Source organism: Eumetopias jubatus, unplaced genomic scaffold (genome assembly GCF_037043125.1).
Source record: "Eumetopias jubatus isolate StellerSeaLion01/CBP00866 unplaced genomic scaffold, mEumJub1_p1.0 scaffold_5, whole genome shotgun sequence".
Taxonomy (NCBI): Eukaryota; Metazoa; Chordata; class Mammalia; order Carnivora; family Otariidae; genus Eumetopias; species Eumetopias jubatus.
In genome coordinates, this window is record NW_028274811.1 from 73,250,626 (window position 1) to 73,262,919 (window position 12,294).

Sequence of the window (12,294 nt, forward strand, 5' to 3'; positions counted from 1 at the left end):
GAGTCTGGCTCTTGGTTTGTCTCTCTTTTTGCTTTGCTCATTTGCGTTGTTTCTTAAATTCCACATATGAATGAGATCATATAGTATTTGTCTTTCTCTGACTGACTTCTGTTTAGCACTGTACTCTCTAGCTCTAACTCTGTTGTTGCAAATGGCAAGAATTCATTCATTTATATGACTAATATTCCACTGTGTATATATACACCACATCCTCTTTATCCATTCATCAATCAATAGACACTTGGACTGCTTCCATAGTTTGGCTATTGTAAATAATGCTGCTATAAACAAGGGGTGCATGTATCCCTCTGAATTAGTGTTTTTGTAATTTTGGGTAAATATCCAGTAGTGCGATTACTGGTAGTTCTATTTTTAACTTTTTGAGGAACCTCCATACTGTTTTCCACAGTGGCTGCACTAGTTTGCATTCCCACCAACAGTGCAAGAGTTTCCTTTTTCTCCACATACTCGTCAACACTTGTTGTTTCTTGTGTTTTTTATTTTAGCCATTCTGACAGGTGTGAGGCGATATCTCATTGTAGTTCTGATTTGCATTTCCCCAATGATGAGTGATGTTGACCATATTTTCATGTGTCTGTTGGCCATCTGGATGTGTTCTTTGGAGAAATATCTGTTCATGTCTTCTGTCCATTTTCTAATTGGATTATTTGGTTTTTGGGTGTTGGGTTCTTTATATATTTTGGATATTAGCCCTTTATAGGATATGTCATTTTCAAATATCTTCTCCCATTCCATAGGTTGCCTTTTAGTTTTGCTGATTATTTCTTCTCTGTGCAGAAACTTTTTATTTTGATGTGGTCCCAGGAGTTTAATTTTGCTCTTATTTCCTTTGCCTCAGGAGACATATCTAGAAAAATGTTGCTACAGTTGATGTCAGAGACATTACTGCCTGTGTTCTCTTCAAGGATTTTTATAGTTTCAGGTCTCACAGTTAGGTCTTAAATCCATTTTGAGTTTATTTTAGTGTACGGTGAAAGAAAGTGGTCCCTAGATTTTATAGCACGATTTCTGCTTCTTGAGCCAAGCCAACTAGCTAAATCATGGGTTTAAGTATCCCACTCACAGGCTTCTTTTTCTTTTTAGATGGTTGGGTTAAGCTAGATTCAATAAAACTGAAAACAGTAGAAAAGTTTCAAAAAAAGGTGAATTTAACAAACATAGTATTACTACTGTTACCTTTGCTATCTGTGAGATGTTAGAGAAGAAAGATTGGGGAATGTTAAAGATAGGAGATAAAGCAAATTATAGAAAAATAAGATTTACGTTTTGCTCTATGATCTTAATTTTAGCTGAGAAACATATGAATTTGTTTTTGAAAGCATCATTACCTAATATTATTACAGGATAATCAAACTTCTTCATTAGCAGCTCAACTTTCTTTGAAGCCAGTGAAAGAAATAAGTAGTATAAAAATATGGCCTGTGATAGAGCTGTAGAACTGACTATGTCTTCATGAGATTCCACATTCTCAATCCATTTTTTACCTTTATTTTTTATTGTAGTATTTTTTTAGGCAATTACATGGCTACTAAAGATGTAAAAATAATCACAGAATAGCTAGATATTATAGTATAGACATATTATAAAACATTAAAATTTTATAGGTAGATTTAAAAAAATGTTAGCTGTGAAATAATTCAGAAAAATTTGCAAAATAAACCAACATGAAAGAAGTATTTTTTTTTAATTTGCTAAAGGCCAACTGGGGTCAATTCATATGTTTCTTACAATCTTCTATTTTTTTAGCTTTAGCCAAGCAATTTGTAGGTCTAGTTTATCTAAAAGAGTGTGTAACACAAATTAACTCACTTTTATTTCACAAATTCTCCAATGAAGAAAGCTGTGGATTGAACTCTGCTAGAAAAAGAGCCAGAAAGAACTCAAACACACTATCAGACCAAAATACCATATACAGGACACACATGTATGCACTCTACAATTTTGTAGGTTCAAAAACAAGACATGCATTCAAAACAGAAATGACAGCTGTGTCATGCAGCTCATCAGCATGCCCCTGCCCCCCATGAAGACTGTGGTTTCTCATACACACAATGCTGGAAACTTAAAAGATATATATCTCTATATATCTGTTCACATCTGAGTTTTTTTTTAAAGACTCAATGATGAACTCAATGGAGACTTTAGTATAAGCAATTTTGAAATACTTTTGCTGTTACTCATACTATACTCCTGAAATTGCTGTAATTAGACATTGCATGTTTTAGAGGCTTTAGTAGATTCAGTAGGTTGATAGGATTTTCAATTCATTCTTCAGTTTTACTGATTTCTAGAACTGGCAATCCACACAAGGAGAAATCATCCCAACTGCATTATTCATGGAATGTACTGTCAGTATTAAGAGTGTATAAAAAAAAAAAAAAACACAACTCACAAGATAACTGATTTAGAAACTTTACCACTTTGTGATGCTAAATACTCTGTATTTCCAGTTGTTTTATTCCTACTTTTGATAGCATTTTCTTAACATTAATGTTCGTTCTATTTCCTATTTGATTGTTAAACTTTGTTACTAGCTCTTGAAACTCATGTCTTCCATTCTCTACTTTAATACATATAAAATATTTAGTAGAGTTTTGTAAATACAAACACAAGAATAAACACATGGTTCTTGGGCTAAAGTCTTAAATCCCAAAAGCATAAAATAGATTATTTCTGTGCTAATAATCAAAGAGAATAGAACTCTTATAATTTTGGTGTGTGAGGATCAATGCAAAAATCATCCTCTATTCCTTCCCTATTCATCATGCTAAATATTAAATGGAATTGTGAAGCCCTTAATAACTGATTTCTTGCCTGCTGCATTTGAATTTTTCTAAATAAGATTTGTTCCTGGATTATTTGTGAAAGTTTGGCATACCATTTTCAAGGCAGCAATAGGTTACATATGTCAGACATATAAAAATTTAAAGATACCTTGGATCCCTGATTGTTTTTAACTAAAAAACTTTAAATATATTCCAGGGAAACATACAGAGCTAATAGTAGACATGTTACAAAATGGAGAAAATACAGTGATACGCTTCTAATGCATTGTCGTCGTTAAATACCTTCATAGAGCAATACAGATCGATTTTAAGCAGATGATCATCAATGTGCTAATTTTAACTCAAAAGGAAACTAAATAAGTACTTAATATTGTTTGTGATAACCTCAGGAACTTGAATACTGAAGTAAGGAAAAGAAAAAAAACCTTAAAATATCTTTCCCTGGACCTTTGAAGTATTCCTTCAAATCCTTATAGACATGCATCCGCAACTCATTAAACAGCTACTGGTACAGAAAGCTGGACTAGCTTTGAGGGCAGTCATCAAAAGAAAGGTAATCAGAAGCAATAATTATATATATATATATGTATATATATATATACATATATATATATATATATATATATATATATAACCAGAAGTGATAGGATAAAGGATGGAGGTGAGCTGAAGTATGTCAGGTAGGACAAGTGACAGTGAAGAAAGCCTAGACTTGAGAGAAGGTGAGCTCTGTTGGAGTTTGTATGAATGGGGCAGAGGTTACCAGTGAGGGAACATATGGTGCTCACTGGAGAGCTTTAAAGCCCCTCATCAGAAATATCATTTAATTAGAGAAATAAACATAGGTCACTGAACGCTTAGAAGAGAATAAAGAGGACATTATAGGACCTGGCACAATGCTTACAGATGATCAATAAATGTTTTTTGATGCTTGTTCAGCCAACAAATGGTTCTTGTTCAGAGGCTCAAAAATCTCATAATTAGCGTTGCTTCACAGTTTGAGAGACCTTAATAAAATAGCTATAAAACTGCTATCTAGAACAAAACAAACAAAAGAGAAGCAAATTTGTCTTTGTTAGAAATTTTCATCCTATAAGCATAGGCTTAGAAACCCCGATTGAAATCTAGGACCTCAGACTAGCCAGGATATGGGGGATCCCACGAGAATTTCCTGTAGGGGATCTTTCCTACTTCCTGCCCTCCTCCTGAGCCAGTTCACTTCTCCACAACCAACCCCGTGCTCCCAGCTATTGATCACACCTCCAAGGAGGAGCAAGTGAAACCGCACTGGACACCCTTCTCTCTACTCCTCAGGTGTGACTGGGGTCATGAAGGTCACCAGCCAGAGGTGGCTCTAGTATAGGCTGCAACAGTTGTGCTTTTCGGAGGCACTGAGTCCTCACTAAGCTACTCACTTCCCTGGTGAAGAAGAGAGAAGCCAGGTGAGAGTCAATGCTGGTGTGGGACGGGAGAAGACATCCCTTTTCAGTTGCCACAGAGGGATGAATTCAGTGCTATTTGGGACTCTGAAGGGAAGGGAATGAAGTAAAGCAGTGAATGAAAAAATACTTGGCAGCAAAGGATTTTCTTTCAAAAAGCTGGGGTAGTCAAAGGGATTTGAATTGAGAAAATGGCATGAAGAATTCAGGAAGTACTCTTTGTCTTAAGGGCAAATGGGGCTGGAGGGAGACAATGAGGAAAAGGGAAAAGGAAGAAAAGATGAACAATACCAGATTTTTGATGAGCAACCTGTTTCATGTAACCCACCTATTTTCTTCCTATTCATGTTTGATAAATCACTGACGATCAGCAGTCAGGGACTGTAATACTTTTAAAGGACGTTTTTCTAATTAGAAAGACATTGTGCTGAAATAACAACTTGGAGAAACTATGGAGATGGAAAGATTTTTACAGGAATTGTTGAAGAACAAACAGTGTTGGGAACCACTTTGCCTGTGCTGACACTCATTTGTGTGCAGGTTAGCTTAACTCAGCAGCTTCATCTTGGTCCCAGCTTGATCCCTCAAGCCCTCAGTTTGATGTTAGAGCACTTAGTAAATATCCCTTTTCTGCAAAAATTCAGCAGACCCTCCATCATCAAATCACCCAAATCACTACCTCAGCCGCGATATCCTTCTAATTTCCAGTCATATTGCCAGTAGGGATGGTTTGGGATACATAAGACCTCAGGCACTTAGGTATTTTCATTTATGAAGTGCTGTTCTTCATGAAAGGAACAAAGAATCTCAAAACAAGATTCTATCACTAAGTTTTGTTGATTTTACCTCTTATACGTAAATCTGCTGATTTCTTTCCATCTCTACCTCGGACAATCCTAATCCAAACCTCCATCGCCTTCCACCAGGATTTTTGCGATAATCGGTCCTAACTGGTCTCCAAGTATCCATTCTCTTCCTTCCATCTGTTTTCCACAATGTAGCTACACAGCTATTTTCAAAAGGCAAAAATGATTATGCCACTTCTGATTTATAGACTCCCCCTTGCTCTTTGGAGAATAACCACAAACCTTAACTTGGCCAACAGTCCCTACACAGTCTGGATAGCCCCTTTCCACTGTCATCATTTGTCATGATCTCCCATACTCTCCTTTGCTTCCACCTTTTCTCAGCTCCAGGACCTTTTCAATTCCTGGAATGCGGCATAGTTTCTCTGGCCACAGGGCCTTTGTACATGCTGTCCTCTGCTTGAATACTTTCTCTTTTCCTGGTTTTTGTCTTATTAACTCCTATTCACACTTTAGACCTCAGGTCCCATTTGACTTCCTTAGAGAATTCCTGTCCCCCTAACTAGACCAAACTCTACTGTATTTGCTCTTAACAGCAACACACCCCTCTCTTCCCTCACACCCACACATCCCTCAGAACTCAAAACAGCCATCATGTTAAATTTCCTTCAATAATTATTTGATCCCTGAATTCTTCACTGGATAGAAGTTCTATGGTATCCTAAGGGTCTTGCATAAAACCTGGCTTATAGTAGTAGGTTTTGGCTAATACTAGGATTATTTGGATAAAGTAATAAACAAACACATAATTTATTCCTAGGTATGGATTAGCCAGCTAGGATATACTCCTTGGCTTGTACTGGGTGATGTACTATACTGCATACTTGTGCTGTATAATGTATTCTGATTTGGGAACTTCTAAAATGATGGGCTTCTATTTCTAAATATTCTCTGTAAAAAAATTTCCTCACCTACCCTTCCTTTCGCACACATGGGCCTATGCATATGCACACTTACATGCATTTTTTTTTTTTTTTGTGGTGCTAAGTTCTCACAGTAGGTTTTTGTAGGACTTGTTAGAAAAGAGAAAGTTATTCCTCACTGACTTAAGTATGGATACGTAAATCACACTCAGCAAATACAGTATATGAATATATGTGCTTATCGTTTACTTTTTAGAAAAGAGAAAAACATTTGTTGAAAAGAGTGCATTTTTCAATGAATTTAAAACGGTTCCAAATTTCAAGTTGGGATTCACTATTTTAATCTACAATCCAGGGGAAAATGTCAATAACACCTTTCCAGCAGACAACATATACCAACTTTAGTCATGCATTATTTTAAGACAGCAATACACACAGTGCTGAAATAGGGTATTTGGACTTGCCGAAAAAAATTATGTTTACTCCTAAAATGTGTTCTAATCAAAACTAGTGGGAGCAGCTCCCAGTACATGAAAGCACACTGAGTCTAATAAATAATCTGGTAAATTGTGGCAGGAAGCGCACTGGCAAGCATACCGATGCAGGTCAGACCTGATATTTTTTAATGTCACTTCAACATGCTGGAGTAATTGGCTCCTCTGTCTCCCTTGTCAGTTTCTCACAACAGCATGGTGTGCAAGGAAGTACAGACGGCCAGGGCTGGGAAATGGGTAACACCGATATGGAAGCCCGTCAAGAAGATGAAAAGTATTCACTTCTCATTCAGCAAACAAATACCAGAAAGCAGGAACTCTATTATAATTTCACCTCATTTTTCTTTGTTATGGTACACCTGACAGTACGGTCAAAATAGTAGAGTCTGGATACCTCAATGTGGAATTCCAAATATTCGCTTCAGTAGCAAATGTATTCCCTGAATGCATACTGCCATTTGCCTACAACATAACATGTCTGAAATTGGGAAATGAAATTATAATAAAAGATGCAAACGTGTCCCTTATTTACTACAAGAGGTTCCCATCTGGAGCATAGAACAGGAAATTTGAATTGAAAAAGATATAAAACGCAGGGACTAGAGATACCCAGGATACTTACGGAAACAAAGAACAGGCCCGATTTTCATACGGGACTTCTCTTTTATTATCACCTCTGGGTTCAAAGAAGGCTCATGACATTCCACCAAGTGAGAGCAAGAAAGCACTCTTACCAGGCTGTGGGGCAACTTACCACATCCCTGTGTTCTCCTTCTTTAGGGGTAAGGATGATGGACAGCAAAATGATTCCAAGGTAATGGTCAGGATAATGGGGATCTTTCAATGTTAGGGTCACATCTGTGGGCCTATGAGATAAAATATTAAGACTGTGAGCAGTTGTTAAGTGGATAAGCCAAAAATATGTTTTATATTGACAATTTTTTTATTTTTATGAAGAGAGTCAATTTTGTCTTCTTTACTTTTCTGGTACAAATTCTGTTGCTATTGAAATATCATTAATGCACTAAGTTATCCAATCAGTTGTGGATCAGCTGGCAATACTTGGGTTCACTGCAGAAGTCTCAGTCCTTCCTGGGATTCTAGAAGACTGAGAAACTATAACAGTATTGAGAAATCTATAAGTCCTTTTTTTTAGGATCTCTAAACACACAGAAAGCAAAGCCAGCTATTTTCTATCAATTTGAGACTAACAAGTAAATGAGGGTCATTTACAGACCACTACATGATTTAGAGTAAACAGATGAGTGGGAAAAAAGGAAAAGGTAAAATATAATTTGCCTAATAGACATCATAGACATAATTTTAAAACAAGGTGTTACTATTTTTAACAGACCCCGTTGTTTAAAATAATGCTTCTGTATGTTTTGGCTGTTTAAATCTATGCCTCAACAATTTTTTAGGTTCAGAAACACAAGGAAATCAATGCTTAGAAGAGTTGGTGAGTACTTAGAAAGCTTTAGAATTACGTATGTCTGAGGAAGAGATTATGAATTACTCAGTACTACCCAGATTCACTTTTACAAATAATACAAAGTACACATTCAACTGACAATGGTTAGGTAATATCTCATTTCCATATTTCAATTAAATAAATATTTTAATTTCAACAAATGCATGTTAAGTTTTATAGTATATAGGTATATATGATATATACATAAATATATTGTATATATAATTTGATTTGGTTCATTTTGTTGAACAAACAGGGGTTCGTGCCCTCCGTAAACTTAAGGGACTGTGGAATATTCAATACCAAACTTAAATCCTTAAATGTTGGCAAATTAGGGATGTTCCCTTACTTGTTCAGTCACTTATTCTTTTCATTCATAAAACATATATGAAACACGTATGAAATACTACACACTGTGCTATGTTCTGGGCAAAAACCAAATGTCAAGATCAAAGATAATATCATCTTCAGGGAGCTTAATTAGTAAATGATACAGTCGGAGTCTAGTATCGGGGGAAGGCTTGGTGAGGAAAGCTGGTCCAAATAAGAATTTTCAATCCTGTCTGCACATCAGAATCCACTGGGGAGCTTTAAAAAAGTGCACATTCCCTAATTCTACCCATGATGACCCTGGTTCTATAGATCAAGGGTGGGGAGTGGAAATTTATATTATTTGTAAAGCTTGGGTGATTTTCCCATACAACCAGGATTGACAACAGGAGATACTTTTTATTGCTAAGATATTATAATACCAGGAGACTCTTTCACATGATGCTTCATTTACCAAGTCAAGGAGTAACGTTATGAAAAAAAATGAACAGTTGTCTGACATCAGAGGTTTTAAATGAAACATGAAAAATTAGACTGATGATACAATGTTATAATAGTTGTGATACAAATTGCTCCACTGTCAATTTAGTTACAACTAATCACTGTGGTTTGACAATTTGTTCCTTTTGTCTTAAGAAATTCATGTTAAGCATTATAGAATATATATATATATATCATACATACATATATGTTTTTACAAGGGGTTACAATTTGATTCAGTTCATTTTCCTCTAATGATTACATATAAAATTAATAGAAAAAACTTCATTACATTTTTATAATGATTACATGATAAAGATTTAAGAACATTTGCAATTGCTTTATGATGATTACCTATTATTTTCTTTCAAAGTAAAATCTTAATGCATTATATAGTAGGATAAGTATTTATATGGCTACTACCATTATCCATTTATCTGTACCCAGGGACTATTGATTTATACATAGAATGTAATGGTATATACCAGCTAGTGATTTTGAAAAGTAGTAATCTGGGATGTTTATGTGGTTTTGAGAGGAAGGAATGGGTAAATACATACAATAAGTAATGTGCCAAAATAAACAAATGCTTGTATATAACCTCTTTTTATTTTCTTAATCATCTCATATTTTTTCCATTTAAAATTATTTCTCATCAATGATTTATCTTTAATAGAGAACACGAGAAATTTATGCTCTGTGATTAAATCCAGCAATTTGCATAGCCTTTAACAGAAGTCTACAGAGAAAATAACTGTGGCCTTTATAAAAGAACACCACAGTCCATTCTGGTTGGAGCTCAGTTTTCATGATAATGGACTACATAAAATACCATCTAAGGCACATCCTTCCTCTATGGTGAGGGAGGGGAGCCAGCAATCACCTACGCTCTACCATTAGTCAGCCTGCGCAAAGCTCTAGGTTGGAATGGAGGACATGCAGGAGGTACAGGAAAGTCTGCTCTTTTGTCCAGTGCATGACAAAAATGACTATTGAGAGACCAACAAGCCATCAGTGTGCTCAAACGTAGCTGACTATAATACATAAGGGGGGGTTCTACTATTTCTATTTCATTTGTATTTAAAATATAGTAATCCAGCCCATTACTCTGCTTTCTTGCATTCCACTATTCCTGCCACATTATGTATATAATCAACTAAAGCATCTTAAAACCATCAAAGATCTCACAGCTTCCTTTGCAATCTATCCCAGCATTGCTTGACCCTTTTAAGACATATTTTCCCTTTCTCTAGTATTAATTCTAAGCTCCCAGTTGAAATGCATTTTAAAAAATATAAGCCCATAATTAGGTATGAGAAACGACTAATATTAGTAATGATTATATAACTTTACAAATAATCAAGCAATGATGAACTAATCTAACTGAGAAAATACAACTAATCTTTCTCCATGTTTGAGGCACTCTTCGATAACATAGGATTACCAGTGATGGCAAAATTAGATTGTACTTGGGCTCAGGTGATAAGGGAATGGCTGTTTTTAAAGCAAGGTACACGTTTTATTTCCTATGCGGTGACCTGATTCTTAAATTAATAATTTTGACTAACATGGATAATCTACTTTATGTCCCACTACAACCATACCAGACATGTGAAAAGTAAGGAATGTGTCTCTGATCTCTAGATTCCTGGAGCCTAGCACAGTGCTGGGAGACAAAGCAGGTGTCTAAGAATTTTTCTGCCAAATAGTTGTTGTTGAATGAGGTAGTCAAGGAAGACACTATTATTTCCACTGGGTAGATAAGAGAGATGAACTTGAAAAAGGCTGGCTAGCATGAAGGCTCACAACAATAAATGAGAGAACAGTGACTAGATCCCAGATCTGCTAACACTTTCTATTACACAGGCCCAGCTTCACAACAAGACATAGTGAGGGGCGCCTGGGTGGCTCAGTCATTAAGCATCTGTCTTTGGCTCAGATCATGATCTCCTGGGATGGAGCCCCACATAGGGCTCCCTGCTCCACGGGGAGCCTGCTTCTCCCTCTCCCACTCCCCCTGCTTGTGTTCCCTCTCTCGCTGTGTCTCTGTCAAATAAATAAATAAAATCTTAAAAAAAAAGACATAGTGATATTATAATGGTTCAAAAGTTACCTGTTTAACTCCAATTGTGTGAGATCCAGAAACGCCGAGCCCATAAAGTCATCCTGTAGTCCAAAATCATAGTCAAATACCTAAGAAGCCAAAGAGACAAGGCATTATTAGAAATAATTCCAATATAAGCTTTAAGTGAAAGTATCTCGATTATAAAATACTAGTTGTCTATGTCACCAAAAGCAATGAAGCTTATTATTTATTTTTAAAAATTACTTTGTTTGAAATGTTAGGGTCTCACAAAACATTCAAAGGAAACTACCTTTAATTTTGTACTTAAAATTGCTGTTTTATATAAAATAGAACTTTAAGGAAGATGAATAACAAAATCAAATAAATATAGTACATCATCAAAAATCTGAGGAACATAAGCTTAGAATATTTCCCCCATATTATTAGCATTACTGAAAGGAAAAATAAGTTGGTATGAAACTCAACAAATATGCCTTCTATAGTGGGTTACTGGTGATGAGAATATAATTCTAATCTCTTTGCATTTTTCAGGTCACTGAAGATAAATTCTCTGATATCATAGGAAAATGCTGTTTTAAATATACAAATAAAAATTGAGGTGTTGTTATTAAAGCATTTTGTAAAGTCATGTTAAGGTTAAGTCAAATCAAGTTTTTATCATCACAAGCAAGGCTAGGAAATAATATTAATGTAACTACCAGCAACAAGCAGAAAGGAAAAGAAAAGAATGTATTTCTTCCTTCTGTCAGAACTATTTATCCAGTATCTTCTCTATGCCTTTCATGTTTCTTATTCATATTATGATGAATAAGAAAGCAGCGCCCCTGATCTCTTGGGACCTGCATTTAGGAGCTGAGATGGTCCATAAAAACCCAAATAGATAGATATATTTAGTGATGAGTGCCATGGACACAAATGCCTACGGGGGTGTGTTGGGAGCTGGTATTTTAGATTGGAGGTCCAGGAAGCCCTTTTGGAGGAAGTCTGCACCTAGAGACCAGAATAATGAGAAGGATTAAGCCAGTCTGGGAAGATCACTCCCAGGCAGGAGAAACAGCAGGTGATTAGCATATGCAAGGGTCATCCAGAAGACAGAGTGGTTGAAGCAGACTGAGAAAGATGGAGAGTGGAAGAAGGCTAGAGAAACGGCTCAGGGCTAGATCAGTTAGGGCCATGTCCAAAAAACTCTAAGTAAATGGGAGTTGGCTAACTTCCAACCATTTATTAATTTTCTTACTCATTCATCTCCTCTGCCAATATTGATCAAGTATTCATTATGTACCAGACAATACGGTAGGTGCTGTGTAAGCAGTGGTGAGCAAAGCTGACATGGCCAATGCTTACAGTTTAGTGAGGGAGACAGTTGCTAGAGAAGGAAGTGCACAGGTGATATGTAATTTCCAATTGTGTTAAGTGTTGTAAAGAACAGACAGTGAAAAGAATAAAAATAACAATAGA

At 35.9% G+C, this 12,294-nt stretch overlaps 1 protein-coding gene across 11 annotated transcripts in view; it reads right to left on the reverse strand.

The window, feature by feature from the left end:
• Window positions 1–12,294, reverse strand: part of MCTP1 (multiple C2 and transmembrane domain containing 1) — a 505,859-nt gene that overhangs the window by 225,832 nt on the left and 267,733 nt on the right. For all 11 annotated transcript variants that reach the window (XM_088023395.1, XM_088023389.1, XM_088023396.1 and 8 more), the window contains exons 4-5: window positions 10,864–10,943; window positions 7,224–7,335 (exon numbers count right to left, since the gene is read on the reverse strand). In XM_088023395.1, the coding sequence (XP_087879521.1) occupies window positions 7,224–7,335; window positions 10,864–10,943 (192 nt within the window). The remainder of the gene's footprint in view (window positions 1–7,223; window positions 7,336–10,863; window positions 10,944–12,294) is intronic.